This window comes from Festucalex cinctus, chromosome 16 (genome assembly GCF_051991245.1).
Source record: "Festucalex cinctus isolate MCC-2025b chromosome 16, RoL_Fcin_1.0, whole genome shotgun sequence".
NCBI classification, from domain to species: Eukaryota; Metazoa; Chordata; class Actinopteri; order Syngnathiformes; family Syngnathidae; genus Festucalex; species Festucalex cinctus.
The window spans coordinates 24,423,959-24,443,288 of NC_135426.1; the positions used below are offsets into that span (position 1 = coordinate 24,423,959).

A 19,330-nucleotide genomic window follows, 5' to 3' on the forward strand; every position below is an offset into this window, starting at 1 on the left:
ATTGGACGGATGGCGTTCCCAGCAGTAGCACCCTCTCAGCAACCGTCCCCGCTCGCCAGACAGGGTACGACAATCTAGTCGTTGTCAAGGTGTTTGACTTTGCCGCAATCCAACCTCTTCACCCTGGTGTCAACCACTGGCTTCTGTGAGAATCTAAACTGTGTCCTCGAACTACGTACTAATATTCTTTGAAACTAGCCTCTTGTCAAAGTGTTTGGTTCTGGTTTTTGCTTTCTGAGCTTGTTATTACAGTTGGAAGCTCGTGGTTGTAGTATATGTTAGCATGTTTGTTGTTAAATATGAAATATTTGTTTGCATTTTTTTCAAGGTACAAAGATATTTTAATTTTCATTTTCCTATCATATCACAAAAAAATATGTTTTTGTTTTCACGATGACATCATTTTTCTGGTTAAGAGGCAACCTTTCAATTCATTTTGAATTTAGAGATACACATAGTAGTTATTAGGCATTAGGATTATGAGGGAATTGTTGGATAAATGTCCCCCCTGTAGGAATTCCTGGACCAACGAAGTTTGAGAACCTCTTATTTAGGGGGCCATAATGCCCCCACCCCAATCGGAAAAACACCCCCAACCCACCTAGTGTCATTCTCTTTGCGCGCCATATGCTTCTATTTATACCACATGTCTGGAATAACACAGAGCGAGAGTGAGCGAGAAAGTCACATGACCTGCAGCTCATTCCAGAGCTGGGGAGAGAAGGCACGCTCTCATTTATTATTACACCACTGCTGCATAGCAGACGATCCAGGAGCTCGGAAAAGGTTGCTTGGATATCGTTGAAGAAAAGACGGACTTAATCCATCGCAATGCCCGAAGAAACAGGTAGGGACGAGCATGCCATGCCATGAGAAAAGACAAAAAAAAACAAAAAAACATTGGGCTGCTTGTTTGGTGAAACACCTGCAGCAGGTCGGGCCCTCTGGTTATGTAAGTGTGGAGCGCACCTCCAGCCTTAAGGCTACCTGCTTTACCAATGTTGCATTTCGTATTTGTGTGAACAATTCTTGACATCATTTGTAATATGATGGGAATGTACCTGAACATTCCAGACTCCCAAACTTAATAACCAAGCAACATTTGAAATCATTCTATAATTATTGATTCTATTTTAATGGGAATGATGAATTTCTGCATAGCAAAATATTGTGTGTGTGTGTATATATATATATATATATATATATATATATATATATATATATATATATATATATATATATATATATATATATATATATATATAAACATTGATGGGAAAATCTCTGAATGCCTTCAACTTTAAAATTATCTTTATGCACTGTATTTACATGTATTAAAAGACAAATTTCTTGTTGCTTTGACATTTTATATAATAATGATTTTATAGCCTATTTTATCTTTTTATTCTAATGTTTTTTGTTTTTTTTTACTGTTAGAATTATTCTTTATTATTGAATGTTCTGCATTCCCATTTCTCACTAAAATAAGGTTCTCATTTTTTTTTAAAAATGCTATGAACGTATCTTAATGTTCTGAAATTACAATTTTTGATATATACATCACATTTCATACAGTAATAATTCTTGTACTTTACCAATGTACTAATTTTATCATTCATATTTTTAATTATTATGGGATGGGTGAGTGAATGTTGTGCACTCCTTGTTTGTTGCTAAAAATGTAGTTTTGAAAAATAATTGTAATTTTTATTTTTTAGAGCCTTTGGGATGGGGACAAAAATCCCCCACCAAATATATTTTTATGTTAAGAAAAAATATATATTTTATTGTTTCCAAATATTATAAAACAATAATAATAATATTGTACTCCTAGATATAAATATACGTATACTGTATACATTTTTAATATTTAAGCTTGTTTTTCTCTTTCCTTGGCCGTCTTCCTTGTTCAACCTGCTCAGCTTGTGTTTTTGGCCGTACAGTAACTCTGCTTCAAGAGTTGACAACAATGCACACGGCTTTATTTGTCAGCCAGACACACCCACATTGAGATTGAAGCATCCTTTCTATTTACCTGTCAAAAAATCTTTTTCAACAATGTGAAAGTCATGAGAGGTTTTCTGGATGTTTGGAGCTCGTCTTTCCATGCAAAAATGTCGTCATGAGTTTTAGTGAACAGACGAGCATCAGAGCTGTGGGAAATTAACACCAACACTCCATTAATCAGTTCATTTCTTGCACTATTATTTGAATATGTGGGTGGGGAAGCAGAAGTAAAACAGGCCAAAATCCAAATATTTAAGGGTTGAGACTAGATTGAACAAAAAATGAGATTATAGGAATAAATCTTAAACGGAGATGAAAAAATGGTACCGTTCTGAGCCTAAGATCCTTTTAAAAGGGAAATTACGTCCCACATATGAGCAACACAGACCTTAACTGACATGTCAATCATGAGCAGAACCTCTAAAACTCAAACTCATGTTAGCTCAGGGGAGGAAAATCGCTGCATCGGTAAAATAACGGTACATACCGGTAACTTAAAAACGATCGCCGTCAATTATACGCAGATATTCCCTATTTGTGTGCCAGCCCTAAATTACGGAGCTCAACTGTAATCACATTTTTCCAAAAAAATAATACAAATTCGAATAGAACCGGAGTCCTGGACGTGTTAAATCGACCGTTTTGCATGTATATTGTTCCCAGAATGCATTGCGTGGCGCAATTAATGACGTTATAAGGACGCTAATCCTTGTCATATCTATTTGTGTTGCCAGTAATTGAATTTGTGTCGAACACGTTTGTCGGTCTGTGATTAAAAAATAAATAAGTAAATAAATAATAATAATAATAATAATAATAATAATTAAACAACCCGTAACTTTAAGTTGTGTGTAAAATAATGACATCCCAGGCGATTCCCCGGTACAAGGACTGCTTGTGAAGTTACAAATTTTATATATTTTGATTGTGGCCGACTGATTAATTAGTCCGACATGACAATTTTTTATTTTTTATTTTTTTAAACTTTACAAAATCATGTCGCAGGCTGGATTAAACCCCTTTGCGGGCCTGATGCGGCCCGCGGGCCTTATGTTTGACACTACTGCTCTTAAAAAAATTTAAAAAAAAAAGTCAAGACACTCATAGCAGCCATTTTAGGCTAATTTTTCCCGTTTTTGAAGCAACACATCGTGGTGTCGGGCTTCTTTAGGAAGCAAAGTCAAGTCAAAGTTGCCCGCTTTGGTTATGTGAGCGTTCAGGACCACGCCTACAAATGTGACAGTTCAGGAACAGGAATGCCGTCGAGTATTATGGGCTATCCTATTTTTAGCCAGGGCGTACAATATAGCCTTGCACCTTTGAAAGGGGATTCATGGTATAGTCCAAGGGTGGGCAAACTCGTGGGCTCATGTTTGCGTTTTTAAAAATCTCATCCAGTTAAAAAAAAAAAAAAAAAAAGGCCATTGGTGGATGAAAGGGTGTTATTTAAACTCATAAAATGTATGAATATGCTGGGGGATTCCAAAATCATCCTTCAAGGTTTAGTTCTTGCTAGTTACACACATGACCTTGGGCAAGGAACCGTATGCTGCTTCACCAAGTCTAATGACAAAGACGTTTATTTTTCCAAGGTCGGAGCTGGTCTCAATTCACAAGTGAGCTTGAACCTCCGGGCTATGTACACCACGGAGGTGAGGATGAAACCGGTTTTATGACATCAAAGTTTCCTGTGAAAATGACGGCAATGAAGCCGAACCCTTTCGGCAGCTTTTTGACGAAGCTCACTCACCAAAGGAGATGAACAGCAGATTCCCGCACACAATTTCTTGACGTCGCTCTGTATTTGTGTGTTTATTGCCCGTCTAGTGATTCAGCAGCAAGCTGTGCAGAGCCCAGCAGCGCCGCAGAAACCAGGACGAGGCCCCGTCGCCTGCCAGAACTGTGGGAAGCCTTGCAAAGGGGAGGCCCTGCGGGTCCAAAACAAACATTTCCACATCAAGTGCTTCGTTTGTAAAGGTGTGTACCGCTCACTCGTTTGTCCTCCACTTTCGGCGTACGAAAACGTGGATGCGCTAACTTTGGCGGCCTTGGGAACCGAATTTTCTGGGTTTGGCAGACTGGAAGATCAGTCCAGGAGATGAAAACACCAACTTTTTAATTGCTGAAATTGCAAGGACGGCCTCAGTTTGACATTTTGCTAACTTCACCGGCCTGCGGAACCTTACTCCATTATTATTTACAAAAAGTACAAAAGCAGCATATCTAGGAGTCGTCCAGTAGAAAAAAAAACACAAACTTATGTTGACTTGCCATGTGTACCAGGCCTTATTTCAAGGTATTGGTACTTGTGACGGCCCTTCTTGCTTTTTTACAATCATCCATCCATTTTCTTGACTGCTTATTCCTCACAAGGGTCGCAGGGGGTGCAGGAGCCTATCTCAGCTGGCTTTGGGCAGGAGGTGGGGCACACCCTGGACCGGTCGCCAGCCAATCGCAGGGCACAACAGACATGAACAACCACTCACACTCACAAGCACACCGACGGGACAATTCGGAGCGCCCAATTAACCTGCCATGCATGTTTTTGGAATATGGGAGGAGACCGGAGTACCCGGAGAAGACCCACGCAGGCACGGGGAGAACATGCAAACTCCACCCAGGAAGGCTGAAGCCTGGATTCAAACCCGAGTCCTCAGTACGGCGGACGTGCTAACCACTCAGCAACCGTGTCGCCTGTTTTACAATCAGGAAATGGGAATTTGAAGAATAGAAAATTGCCATTAATTTCATGGAATTGTAAGGAAAAATCGGTATATCTTTCATTGTAATTTTGGGGAAAATTTTATATATCAAAAGTACTTGGTATTGACTACTCAAAAAAAAAAAAAGGTGGTATTGAAAATCCTATTTGACTTGCTTGCTCACTTTGCTTGCTCCAGCAACATTTTTTCCATTGCTTAATCAACTTGCTGTAACAGCATAATGTCAGTCCAGTAAAGAAAACCATAAGCTAACTTTACAGGATACTTGACTCATTGAGCCATTTTTAGCAGTAAAAAGTTCATATGAATTTGATAACTTCATTATTTTTCTTGTACAATTAATAACATTAAAAAATAATTTTTCCACTTGCTGTCGAGCGTCGACTGAAGATGACGTCACCTTTGCTTGAATTGGTCGTTACCTGCTTCCACAGCACAGGTTATGTCATCTTCAGTCGACAGCAAGTGGAAAAATGAGTATTTAAAGTTATTAATTGTAAATGAACTCCATTACTCAACAACAAAGTATCCAGCAAAAGAAAAGAGCAGCTTTTAAATGACTGAAATTCCAAGAATGTAGACATATCGGTGCGCTAACTTTGCCCTCCTGGGGAACTTTAAACTTAATTCTTCTCACCATATGAAAGCAGCCGTCAAATCCTGATTCGGGACAGGAATGTCCAAACGACTGCACTGTGAGACCTGGCAATGCAAACCTCGCACATTCTTGCAAAAAGACCCAACAAACCTTCACACATTACTGCAAGTTGACATGCATGTTCGTGCAAAATACTTCGGCTTGGAAGTAAACATGAAAGTACAGATACAAAGGGAAAAAAAACAAAATCTACTCCCACCTACTGGTCGCTATGTGGAACTATTTTAATCCTTTGTGTTTGCCTTTGGACAGTATGCGGATGCGAACTGGCCAATGGGGGTTTCTTCCTGCGGCAAGGCGACTACATGTGCACGCTGGACTACCAGCGTCTGTACGGGACTCGCTGCTTCAGCTGCCAGGATTTCATCGAAGGAGAGGTGGTGTCCGCCCTGGGCAAGACCTACCACCCGCACTGCTTCGTCTGCGCCTCCTGCAAGTAAGAGACCGGAAAATCAAAACCTATTGTGCACTCTGTTATATGTGATTTTTTTTTTTTTTCTTAACTACCATTTTATAGTCCATGAAAAATGATCTGTTTTAGTTCCCACATAAATAAGTGTAGCTCAGACGATTTCTTTATATTCTTAAAGTTGTTTCCGCCATCACCATAGGAACTCAAAAGACATTTTAGCTCTAATGTAGGTGATGTAAGCTGAGCAATTTTTTTATTTATCATTAGAACTCCAAATCTATATAATGTAAGTTAAACACATTACTTAATTTTGTTCCAGTGAATTGAACAATTTGTGTTCTTGAATTCGTGGATTTTGCTGAGACGATCTCTTTATTTTGCTCAAGTTGTCAATACTAACTTAAAAAAATAAAAATAAAATTGCCTAGAAATTGTGTTTTTTTTTTCAAGCTGTCTTCTCTCAACACATGAACTAAAAACTCATTGTGTCATCCTGTTAAAATAATGGCGTAAGTCATATTTTCTTCTCAGGATGCTGGCTTCATCTGTTACAGTCGAAAAAAGATGGGTCAAAAATAACACAATTTGTGTTAAAGAAAAAAAAAAAAAAAAAAATCAACCGATACGCTATTTGGGTCAATTTGACCCTTTTTTGGGGGCCTGTTATGCACAAGCAAACAACTCCTCAAAAATTGTTGTTTTAAACAAAACAACCCCCCAAAGAATGGGTGAAATTGAAAGTAGTAGATTCAGTTTTGACACAAATTGGGTATTTTTATTTTTTTTTTACCTAACTGTAAAATTGGCTTCATAGTTAGTTAAATAATTCTTTTTTATTTATTTATTTTATTTTATTTTATTTTATTTTATTTGGAACCTGTATACTGTACACACGCGAAGACAAAATACAGTACACAAAACATACAACGCAACAAACACGTTAAAGCAACAAAAGCAACATAAGAAAGTTTCGCAGTGGTTCACTCAAGTCATACACGACACATGTACACATACACGTTCGAAAAGGAGTAGGAAAAACTATAAACGCGTCAGGTCCTACCCCTTTAACATCCGTTGCTCAATAAATATGTTCTACCCTTGAAATAAAATTATTACTTATCATCCGTATTTGATTCAGTTTTTCGTCTTTCCTGAAAACATTGAAAAAAATTTAAGGGGGTGACAATTTGAAACGAATTCAGCTTAACGAGATGTCTCCTCTTACCGTTGTGACAAAAAAAAAAAAAACATCTTATTTGCCTTGCATTGTTCCGAAGCTGCTGCATTATCATCAATTTATGTTGCAGGCAGCCATTTCCAGCTGGTGACCGAGTGACTTTTAATGGGAAGGAGTGTATCTGCCAAAACTGTACGCAGCCTCTTCCTGCGAACAGCCCGGCGCCCATCCAGGCTGTCCACAGTCAGTAACGCCTTCATGACACAATCGGGCGTTTGCACATGTATGTGTACCTTTCCATAAGCAACTGGATTGTTGGTTCCCGTCTAGACTGCTGCGGCTGCGGCAAAGAGTTTAAAAACGAACAGTCCCTCGTAGCCCTGGACAAGCACTGGCACCTCGGCTGCTTCAAGTGCAAAGTGTGCAACAAGGTCCTCAATGCCGAGTACATTAGCAAGTGAGTCCTTCGACGCCAACTGCCATGTCGATATTGTTTTTTTTTTGTTTTTTTTTAATGGGTTCCTTCCCGTTTTTACGAGGGACGGGATTCCCTTTTGCGAGATGGATTACCACGCCATGTTCGGCATCCAGTGTGAGAGCTGCAAGAAGTACATCACTGGAAAAGTCCTAGAGGTAAAACATTGTTACGGCTGATGGCACTCATGTGCTTCCGCAAGGGAACTGCATGGCTCCACCTAGTGGTCAGATAGCGGATTCAAGTTTGTTTGTTGCTCAACAGGCCGGGGAGAAGCACTATCACCCGTCATGTGCTCGCTGTGCCCGCTGCGAGCAAATGTTTGCGGAAGGGGAAGAGATGTACCTCCAAGGTAGAGCCAAAAGACATTTGGAGATTAGGCGGGCGGCTGTCACTGAGGACTAAAAACTTGTCCCTGTCCTGTAGGATCTTCAATCTGGCATCCCCCTTGCAGACAAGCTGCCAAGCAGGAGGAGAAGAATAAGGTAAGGAGTCGCCACTAATTCACTGCAGACTTTTTTATTATGTGTTCCATGTATGGTTAATTAACAAAAACTAAAACTGAAAAAAAAAAAAATATAGAATTAAAAATACATTTTATGTTCATAAAACTAACTATGTCCTTTGTTAAAGGCCCAGTATGCCAGTTTCAGTCAGGAAAATGCACTTTTTAAATACAGGATGTACACACTTTAACTTTCTCTCAGTCTACGCATCTGGGTTTATGTTAATCTTTGGTGGTGATTTTGTCCTAAACCCCCACCCCCCCCAGCCTGTATTTTGTCATTTTGTGTTTGTTTTGTAAACAGCGGGACGAAATACAGTGTTCACAACCCTCCAGCCAATCGCAGAACGGGGGGGTGGCGTGTCTAAGTCTACGATTGGCTGGAGCGGTGTAAACATTGTCTTCCCACAGAAACGTCCAGCTGTTTACAAAACAAACACAAAATGACAAAATACAGGCTGGGGGCTTTAGGACAAAATCACCACCACACGTGAAGAAAAGCCCAGATCTGTAAATTGAGAAGTAGTTTGTTTATTTAAATCCTGTGTTTAAAAAGTGCATTTTCCTGAGTGAAACCGGCATAAAATACACCATATGAAAAAAAAAACTAATACCAAAAGTCAGCCAAAACAAAATAGTTTTTATTTTTGTTGAAAATAACTAACTTGCTCTAAAAAAAAAAACTATTTAAAGTGAACTGATTTAAAATAACAAAAATCCAAATGAAATAAAAACTAACTATAATGGAGCGCCCCAAACTATGACCTACCTGGTTCCAGGTGACTCGGACTTCTTCTGAGAGCATCACATCCGTCCCGGCGTCCAGTGCCTCGGGCTCTCCCAACCGAGTCATTTTTGTAAGACACTTGCGGCGATTCGACTCGACTCTCCAGCTGTTAGCAATTCATTCATTGCCACTTGTTGTTTTTTTTTGTTTGTTTTTCATCTGGGTTACCAGGCCAAGCTCGGAGAAGAAATGCTGGACTACAAGGACCTGGCAGCCCTTCCGAAGACCAAAGCCATCTACAACATCGACCGACCGGACATGCTGTCATACTCGCCCTACGTCAGCTACGCGTCTGAAGAGAGGCACTATGGCGAGGTAGTCTCGGGGATGGCAACGGTCTCGTGTCATATTTGGGCTCCGCTACGTCGCAAAAAGTTGATTCTCCATTCACTCTTGTCGTTGCGCATGCAGGGCGACGGGGAGAAGTCACCGTGTCAGCATAGGCCCGGCAGCCCCAGTTCCAACAGCTCCATGGGGGGCTACGGACGTTACACGCCGTCCCGTTCCCCTCAGAACAACAGCCGACCAGGTACTGCTGCTGACGATCTTATCATGTCAATCATGCCGTGTTTATCGTATCGCTTTGAATATAATATACATTGGGGCCTATTCACTAAAGGTTTGCGTTGCCTTTGCACCGCGCTAACCGGCAAAAAATTGAGCAATTAGGGAGCGCCTAATTCACGAAACAGTCGCAGATGGGGAAATCCGTCACTAAGTGCACGGCCAAACGGATTGCGTCACGGTGCGCCGGTGTTCTTTGCGCGTACGATAATGAGGTCATTTGCATACTTTTGACGCAAAATATGCAAATGAGACTCATTGATATGCAGCTTCTAATTCACTAACGCCAGCGCAAATAGCCACACCGCGTTTGCGTGACGCAAATAACGTTTTTGGAAAGCATGTATTAACCTGCTGCAACCTCGATCCAAGGAATCATGACAGCATGCAGGTGAGAAAGAGAGAGAGAGAAAGAGAAATATAAATATTTCCGTGTTAGTTTATGACACTTAACGTAACCCGGGCTAATCGTCAATGGCGGGAGGCATTTTACGATCATTTTTACGTGCCAGATGCATACTGTACGCCCACGCCAACCTCTGAAAATACATTTTTAAAAAACGATCACACCAATCATTTGTATTTTATGAATGAATGACCTCGTTGTCGTCCTCTCTGCTGTGTACAGCTTAATGACATGCGAAATGTTTTCTCCAAGCTGTCAGTTTTGTGGGCGTGTTTGCGCCGGTATATGATTAGCGCAATATCCTTCGTGAATAGGTGGCTAACTGGGCGCAGACTGCGGGTGCAAGTTGTGGTGCAATATTTCGCGTTATTACCGGACGCAGCGCATTCTTAAGTGAATATGCCCCATTGAGTATTCAGTGTTCCGGTGTTTGGTGCTCCTCCATCCCACATGATGGCTTCACTTGCGTCATTCATTTCCATTGTCCTCATTCTGCGATGCCATATTTGACATCCAGGACCAGAAGTAGAGTGCAAGCTCACCTCCAGCTTGGCCAGGGCGTCCCCTTCCCTCGACACGCAGCATTCCCAGGGGACCGAAGGGTGTAGCGGTGCCGCTAACGCCACGCTATGGGGCGGTGGTCGAGGCGTATCGTTACACTTGAACCCCACCACGTTGTCCATGCTACAACAGCACAACTTCATCCCTTACTTCCGAGGTATCCCTCCACCGAGGCCTCATTCAATGCAGACAGTGGGCAATTTGCTGGAAGGGGTGAGCCAAAGCTCCCACAAAAGCCTCTCAAGCCATTAAGGAGCGTATTCTCTGCTCATATCATGGTTGGGGCAATTTAGAGACACCACTGTAGGAAGTAACAGGCATCTATAAGTGCTGAGACACTGCATGAGGCCTTTATGGCTGCAAATGCATTTTTTCCACAGAGATTTTGAGGCCTTTGTTGGTTTGGATGCATTTTTATGACACCAATTAATGACGTGATGATAATAATAATAATAATGAATCAAAACAGTACAGTGTTACAAAATAGTATGGGTTTTCACAGAAACATTCCCGTTCACTCCCAGCTGTTTTACTGGATTTTGACTGATTTTGCAAGGCCCATAGAATATTGTGTTCTATTTCTATAAAATCATGGAACCTATCAAAAGAAAGATTAAAGTCTCTTTCTTTCATCAGGAAAAAAAAGGATGTTTCTATCTGTTTCCGTTTTGCAGCAATTAGCATTAGAGGAGAGCTAAGTTTCATCGGTTTTCACAAATCTATTTAAAATTGGAAGTAATTGAGCTTTTTTTCTAGATGGCCCTGGTTGATCTCCTTTTCTCTGCTGCCACCTGCTGGCCGTTTGTGTAATAACGCACATTTCTGCAACCATTCTTTGCAGTTGAGACGCTGCATCAAAGCCTTCCGTATGTTCTCGCATAAAAAAAAACAAAAAAAAAAAAAAAACGTATAAATACGTCTTTGGGACACTTAGAAGATAAAAAAACGTATTTACACGTTATTGGGAGCAAATGAGTTAAAAAAAAAAATGTAATCGCCTGACACACCTAGTTATAATTAATGTAATGAAATTGAAATCCAAACAAAAAAATATAACTGATTGTATTATTACTTCCATGGCTGACTGAATAGTAGATTTTTTTGTTCCTTTTGTCTTACCATTTCATATCCATTGTCACCTTTAGCTTGACAGATGCCATGCGTAATCGCCAGATGTCTCAATACTTTTGACCATATTGTTCCGTTCCATCAGCAGCACCAGCAAATCCCCCATTGTCTGTATTTCATTTGGGCTCCAGTGGACTTGAAGAATGGCGTGCCGTGATGCATCCCCACTTTCCACCCGTCCGTTAATTAACGGCTGTTTTGTTTGAAGCATGACATCCTAATCATCTCCTAATTATTATCTCTCAGGGTTCAAACAGGACCCCCTACCTCGGACGTCCTTGCATCTCGCGTTCCCTCCCCCTAACGGTAACAACGCCGGTTCTCGTCCGTCCGTCCCTCCGCCTCAGTGGAACGGTTAGCCGCATTCTGTGACGTCGTCTGCTTTTGTGGTGTCGTCGGGTTCCGTTTGATTTTCTCATTCTGCTTGCTCCACGCTCACGTGTGTGTGTGTGTGTGGATTTGTCGAGCTCGTCGCCACTTCTCGGGTGTTCTTTGAGGCGTACATTGTCATGAACTGCATCATCGTACCTCACTTCATCTACTGTGAACCATATTTCCAAAACTTGCCCAACTTTCAACATGTTGGCATTTCTCACCTCCGTTATCGGCCAAAGTGAGGCAACGCCACCATTGACAAAGATCTATTCATCATTCCTGTGGTTTACAAAGCTGAATTTTACAGACAAACTGGGCCGAGACCGACTCGGTCGCTGTCGGAGACCAGTCCGAGCTAATGTGTGTGTTTGTTCTTCCACAACTTGTAACTGTGATAAGAAAAGGGGCTCTCAAACCAAGGGTCCTGCATTAGCAAAAAATATGTTGTGTTATTTAAAAAAACTACGTGTGGACCAATCTCCAATAAAACAAACATACTGAACCAATTCCTCCTCAATACCTTCGCTCGGAGCCAATTAAAAGTCAGATTTTCTTCCCTTGTTAAAGTTTGACTTTCATTTCATAATATTACAACATTGTTGTGTTTTTGAATGAATTTGTTATCGCAGCATAGCTAACTTGTTAACTCAAGTATACTTGTCAATTGCATTTTTTAGAGCGGGGATAAATGGGGGTTTGTAGATGACATCATTGCCCCATTTAATACGAAATAAACACAGTTTCAGAGTCCATGGGAGAAATGGCTGTATTATGGCAAACATACATTTTTCTACTGTCAATTATAAAAGAACGGGACGGGACAAAATGTAGGGAGTCTATTTTGTTATTTGGTAGATTCGGTTTATATATATATATAAGTATTGAATGTAATATCACATGGGTATTAAAAATTTTGAAATTTTCTAAAATGGCTGGCAGTGAATTTAACTCATTCACTCCCAACCATTTTCACAGAAGCAGTCCCGGCTGTTTTACTGGATTTTGACTGATTTTGCAAGGCCCACAGAATATTGTGTTCTATTGCTATAAAAGCATGGAACCTATCAAAAGAAAGATTAAAGTCTCTTCTTTCATCGGGGAAAAAAAGTATATTTCTATCTGTTTTTGTTTTGCAGCAATTAGCATTGGAAGAGAGCTAAGTTTCTTCAGTTTTCACAAATCTATTTCACATTGTAAGTAATTGAGCTTTTTTTCTCAATGGCCCTGGTTGATCGCCTTTGCTCTGCTGCCACCTGCTGGCCGTTTGTGTAATAATTACCATTTCTGCAACCGTTCTTTGCAGTTGAGTGGCTGCATCAAAGCCTTCTGTATGCTCTAGCATAAAAAAAACAAAAAACGTATAAAAACGTCTTTGGGACACGTAGAACATTAAAAAAAAAACGTATTTATACGTTATTGGGAGTAAATGAGTTAAGAATTCCGATGCAATTTGGGGTACATACAAAATTTCTCCCTGGACCCCAAAAGTTTGAGAACCCCTCGTTAGTGTGTTTTGCATCTGTTTGAGCCGTTGCTTGTGAGAAACGTCGACGACTGCGGCCACTCACTAACCCGACTCCTCGTTGCTCTTTGCGCCCGATGCCCACCCGTCACCCGTTCCCGACCTGGAGGAAGTGAAAGCGGTCGCAGCACCCCCAGCCTGTCCGCCTACTCCGACGGAAAATCCCCATCGTCCGCCTCGACGTACGTGGCTGCTCCTCGCCACTTTCACATACCAGGTTTGTATTGATTTATTTATGCTTTTTATTTGATGCATTTAATCTTATGCTCATAAATAACCTCTCATTGCCCGGCGACACAGATCGGCGACTGTGTTACATTTACAAATAGAATGCATGGAGGATATGAATTTTTTTTTTTTTTTTTTTTTACTGTGTTGACCGGAGCTCTGCAGTGCAATTTTTTTTGGCTTCTCATCCCAAATATCTGCTAACTCATGCTTGTCTCTCTCCCTCTGTCTTTCGCTCTCTCTCCACTCTTCCTGTCTGTCTCTCCGATGTTGGCTTCTTTCATTTGATTCCCCTCTCTTTGCCTCTTCCCGTTTACAGAGACTGAGGTCAAAGATAATATCTATAGAAAACCCCCCATCTACAAACAGCATGGTACAGTCCACTTCCTATTTAACACTTCCCTTTCTTCGTTCAGCGTTTTTTTGCATGCACCTTTTCTGCTCCTCATTCCTCGCAGACTCATCAGAATGACATGCATTGGGTACATGTAATAATGCCTTTTCCACATCGCATAGATACATGCTATAAATAATCAGAGAAGATACATGGCCGTACAGGACAAACTATTGGAAAAGTTTGACTTAGTTGACTTTTTATCCCGGTCTGCGCTTGTGTGACTTTGTCCAATCGTTCGACTCTTCCGCAGCTTCCAGAACATCCTGGCAGGATGGCGACGATGGCAAGGTGAGCGAGTCAGTTCCAATTTGCCGTCGCTCGTCTTTGTTTTTCACAAGATGATGTCCTTTTTTTTCTTGTTTGAAAACCGCATATGTTTTTAATATGTATTTATATTAGTGCTGTCAAAGTTAAGGCGTTAACTAATCACAAAAAAATGATCGCATTAATCATTGTATTACCACAGATTAATCACACTATTAAAACTCGTTCACTCGCCGCCATTTTCACATTTCGCAATCCGTTCGCTCCCGGCTGTTGTACTGGATTTGGACTGATTTTGCAAGGCCCACAGAATATTGTGTTCTATTGCTATAAAAGCATGGAACCTATCAAAAGAAAGATTAAAGTATGTTTCTATCTGTTTCCCTTTTGCAGCAATTAGCATTAGAAGAGAGCTAAGTTTCATCAGTTTTCACAAATCGATTTCAAATAGAAAAAAAGTAATTGAGCTTTCTATAGATGGCCCTGGTTGATCTTGTTTGCTCTGCTGCCACCTGCTGGCCGTTTGTGTAATAACTACCATTTCTGCAACCGTTCTTTGCAGTTGAGAGGCTGCATCAAAGCCTTCTGTATGCTCTAGCATAAAAACAAAAACAAAAAAAACGTATAAATACGTCTTTGGGACACTTACAACATTAAAAAAAACGTATTTACACGTTATTGGGAGCAAATGAGTTAATTTTGACCGCAGATGATCCTTTTTAGCCGACAGCGGATGGTTACGTTAAAGGTAGCTGTTCGAGTATGAGCAATAAACATAACTGCATGCATTAAAGTAAAGCATTTAATAAATGTTTACATATGCCATAGGTCATTTTTTCCCCCCCATTTTAAATTATGCAAATAATTAATTGATTAGAAAAAGCAGGATGAGCGTGTGCAGTGGATCTAAATTTTTGAAGACGTCCTCATAAACATTAAATGTCGAAAAAATTTACACATAACAGGTGCGCTTCAAATTTAACGGGCAAAATATGTTGCGAAAAAAAATCAGTTGATTAATCATGATTACTCAAAATTCTAAGATGTGATTAATCTGATTACAAAATTTAATCGTTTGACAGCTCTAATTTATATCTTTCAAGAAAGGTGTATTTTTCAATGATATACAAAAGTATATGATAGCAATACTTAAAATAATGAAAAAAGTCATATTGTTTGAAGAATATAGTCCTAGGGTGTAGGTATTTTTTTAGAAAACAAAAAACATATTGTTTTGAGAATTTAGGGTTTTATTTCCCCCAAGAATGGAATTCTTCATTTTTCTTCATGTTCGTTATCATTTTTTCAAGAATAAAAGTAATGCGTTTCAATAATATTTCCTGTTTTGTTCGGAGAAGAAAAGGCAAAAATGTTATTATCCCACCAAAATATGTCATTGTTACAACTTTAGTTTTCTTTCTTCCATTTTAGAGGGGCAGTTGGATGATCATGAAGAGCGACATTGATGGACATGCGGGTCCCGAAGACCACGACCCGTCCAAGTCAACCTGCAGTTTGCCGATGAATACCTCTCGGCCAAGTCAGTCACGTGTTTGTTTGGGATTGTGGTGCCAATTCAAAAGACAGACCGGAAAATAAAACGGGTTGTTTTTTGTTTTGTTTTTTTTTCCTGATATTTTGACAGATTTTCCTCATTATAAATCTGCATCCTTGCCTGGTTACGGAAGGAATGGCATCTACAAGGTGAGCTGGAAAATATATTTCAAAGAGGCATCAATTTTTTAAATTATTTAATTTATGGATTATTTACTTAGTCAAGGCGGAGGGAATTATGAACAGTTCTAAGTAGCAGTCATTGCAAGTGAAAATCCCCCCCCCAAAAAAAAGATGTTCTATCCTAATCCTAGTTGGCACACTTTTGCAAACAAAATGGGGTATATGCCACGGAAGAGGCGGGACAGTTTTTGCACATCAGTTTGTTTCCGGTTCGGTTTGCGACGTGTGGTCAAAAAAACGTGTGCTTCCGACTTTGTGCCCCTCGGTTACGCGTTCGCAAACCCGGACCGGAAACAAACTCGTGTGCAAAATCACGTCCCGCCTCTTCCGTGGCATATACCCCATTTTCTCAGTTTTTGGTTTTTACTTAAGCTCTCTAAAATATTATTGAAATAATTTATTCTTTTTTTTTTCTTTTTTTTTCCTTTTTTTTTTTTTGCTTATGTTATTTTGCCATTTTGTAATTTTGTTTTCGAAAGGCTGCCGAGATGGCTGAGAATGAAGTCGATCCAGACTCACAAAGCTGGGGAGGCATGAGAGGTACGATTTTATTTTTTCAGGGGAGTATTAACTCTTTTACTGCCACACTTTATTAAAAAAAAACAACAACAACAACAACCCCCAATGCCAGCGGATTTCGAGCATTTTAACTCATTTTTCCAAGCAAACAGAATATTGTGTTATTTCGCTACATAAACAACATTTTCTCGACAACAGTGACTTTGATACTAATATTTTTTGTTTAGTGACGCGCCGTCAAATTAGGTTTAATGTTACAGAGGCTTTAATCATTCGCGTCAGCCTTGAAAACGTTCTATTTCATCAGATTGCGTCACGTTTCGTTGTAATTCGCAGCTCTAGTTAGGGCCCGAGCTGCTACCGCTGCCATCTGCTGGCCGTAGTTAGTGGGTGTTTTGGATTTCACAACTCATTGACCCGGCTGCGCTGCACTTGGACGTTGCACTGACCACTGGTATATTGAAAAAAAAAAAATAAATAACGTTTATGGCGGCATACATTGTGATTTTACTAAACGTTATTAAATGTTTTTGGCGGTCAAAGAGTTAATGGCTCCTTCTTCAAGTACTATTTAATTTTTTTTCGTTGGTATTTTATCATATTAATTCTCCATGTTTCCTTTTGTGTTGCTCAGAGTACAAGGTAAGATTCGATTTTTGTGTCATGTGAATATTTTACAATTAGATACAAACGGAGAATTTTATAAATTTGCTTTGAAATGATGCCTCCAGGTGTACCCTTATGAAATGCTGGCGGTGACACATCGCGTAAAAGTGAAACTTCCCCGAGACATCGATCGCACTCGACTGGAGGTGAGCGTCAATCGGCATTTTGCTCAAATCATTCACTAATCACTACATAGGGAATCATATTAGAATCATAATCCCCAAATAGTGAATAAGCAAACAATTCCAAATTCGACTTTTGTCTGTCCTGGTTGGCCAGAGACATCTGTCACCCGAAGACTTCCAGAAGGTGTTCGGAATGACCCTGGATCACTTTGAGCGTCTGGCCCTGTGGAAAAGAAACGACTTGAAGAAGAGGGCTCGTCTTTTCTAGACGAATGCTCAGCGTTTGCCCCTCGCGCCAAAGCTTTTCGTGTGCAATATGATGGGAATGTTGACCTGGCGACCTTCCGGATGAGCTGCAGTAATGTGTGCATGCCCCGTGCTTGTAGCGCCACCCACACTCAAACTTTCTGCTTTCAGATCCTTTTCACGCCGAGTTTTCTCACCATCATTTAAGCCCGAAAATCTTATATTCACATTCGACGCCTTGAAAAGTTGCCCATTTTTCTTCATTCAAAGTTTGCATCCCCCCCCCCCCCCCCCCCCCAATTAATTCCCGTGGAATTACAACCTTTTTTTTTTTTTTTTTTTTTTGACATATTACCAATTTATGCATGTCACATTGCGCTTTCTTCCTCATCTTATTTTCTCATAACACTGCAACTGTTTTATCATAATATTACAACTTTATTCTTGTCAGTTTCTGCTGAAAATTGGGAATTGTAAGTTGCAATGTTACGAGAATAAGCCGTCACGTTTCGCGTATTTTCTGATGACTTTATTTTTGTAAAGTTATGACATAAATCTTGTAAAATGACGACTTTCTTGTAATATCATCACTTTATTTCTTGTGTTTGGACGACTTCATTGTTGCATTGCAAGTTTATTGTCATACATTTATGACTAACTCTGAGACTGAGAATTCTTGACAATACGACTTTTTTTGTCATAATTTTAAGACTTTTTGTAGTATTCTGATGACTTTACATATGACTTGACTCGCATAACAATACATTTGCTTGTAATATTCCGATTTTATTCTCAGAAATTTCTGACTTTTTTTTCTTGTAATGTTACTTTATTAAAGTTACTTTTTCAGATGATATTACAAGTTTGCTCTAATAACATCATGACTTTTCTCGTTATATTTATACGTTATTCTTGTAAGTTTCCAAATTGTTAACGTAATAGTCGGATTTCATTCTCATAACAGTACAAAATTGTCTTGTATTGTTACGACTTTACTCTCATAACATTCTGACTTTTTTTCCCCTCATAATATTACAAGTTTATTCTTGTAAGTTTGCAGCTTTTTAGGTAATATTACGTTTTTATTGTCATAACATCATGACATTTTTGTCATAGTGTGTCTCTCTTATCGTTGCTTCCCGTTCATTTTTGTGGTTTGCTGCTAAATTCTCGTATCAGATGTCATTATTTTTTCCCACTGGCCTCTCAATTTTTTGGATCCACGTACACACACTGTACTATCTTTTCCTTCTATTTTTAATCTTGCACTGAGTGACTGTTGAAGCCATCTATAGCGTCGTGTATTGTTTCAACTTTATTTATTCATCCCGCTTTGTTTGTTGCTTGAAGGCTTCATGGCGTACTGCAAAAGGAAAACTCACAACAACACTGCAAGATAGCATCTACTACTGACTACATATACAGTATATTATGTAGGATATATTTCTGAATAACAAGCCATTGCATGATAATGATACTTTTCTGTTGAGATGATATGAAGTGAAACGAAGGATCAGCTGCTCGCCATAACTTATTTAATTGTGACACGAAGGAAGGGATGTTTTTTTTATTTTATTTGTATTTTTCTGAAGTTACATACATATCGAGTTTATTTTGCGCCTTGTAAGTAAAACACTAACTGTTTCCTGGTTCTATTATTCCTCTGCCATTAAAGTGCTTTAACCAACTGCAGCCTGGCCAACTGTCCATTGAAATTGTATATATTTTATTTATATTATTTTACAATATTATATATTCTAATGTTTAATAATATCTATGTTTTAATAATTTACATTTTAAAATATATTTCTAGTATTGAAGAAGAAGAAAGAGCAGTGGCTTTAAAAT

General features: G+C 39.6%; 1 protein-coding gene across 4 annotated transcripts; it reads left to right on the forward strand.

Moving 5' to 3' along the window:
* The first annotated feature begins 619 nt into the window (after positions 1 to 619).
* Positions 620 to 19,174, forward strand: ablim2 (actin binding LIM protein family, member 2). Of its 4 annotated transcripts, none has more exons than XM_077500051.1 (23): positions 620 to 847; positions 3,600 to 3,659; positions 3,835 to 3,984; positions 5,641 to 5,824; positions 7,108 to 7,220; positions 7,308 to 7,434; positions 7,517 to 7,610; positions 7,717 to 7,804; positions 7,879 to 7,937; positions 8,737 to 8,814; positions 8,916 to 9,059; positions 9,156 to 9,273; positions 10,232 to 10,432; positions 11,650 to 11,757; positions 13,410 to 13,517; positions 13,848 to 13,901; positions 14,176 to 14,213; positions 15,621 to 15,729; positions 15,835 to 15,893; positions 16,406 to 16,466; positions 17,080 to 17,087; positions 17,177 to 17,257; positions 17,391 to 19,174. In XM_077500051.1, the coding sequence occupies exons 1-23, from the start codon at positions 832 to 834 to the stop codon at positions 17,502 to 17,504; spliced, it is 2,172 nt and encodes a 723-aa protein (XP_077356177.1). In that variant the 5' UTR covers positions 620 to 831; the 3' UTR covers positions 17,505 to 19,174. The 4 variants fall into 4 exon arrangements, with proteins under 4 accessions (XP_077356177.1, XP_077356180.1, XP_077356178.1 ...); XM_077500054.1 differs by having other exon boundaries at positions 623 to 847; positions 11,650 to 11,709; XM_077500052.1 differs by lacking the exon at positions 3,600 to 3,659 and having other exon boundaries at positions 623 to 847.
* The last annotated feature ends 156 nt before the right edge of the window (positions 19,175 to 19,330 follow it).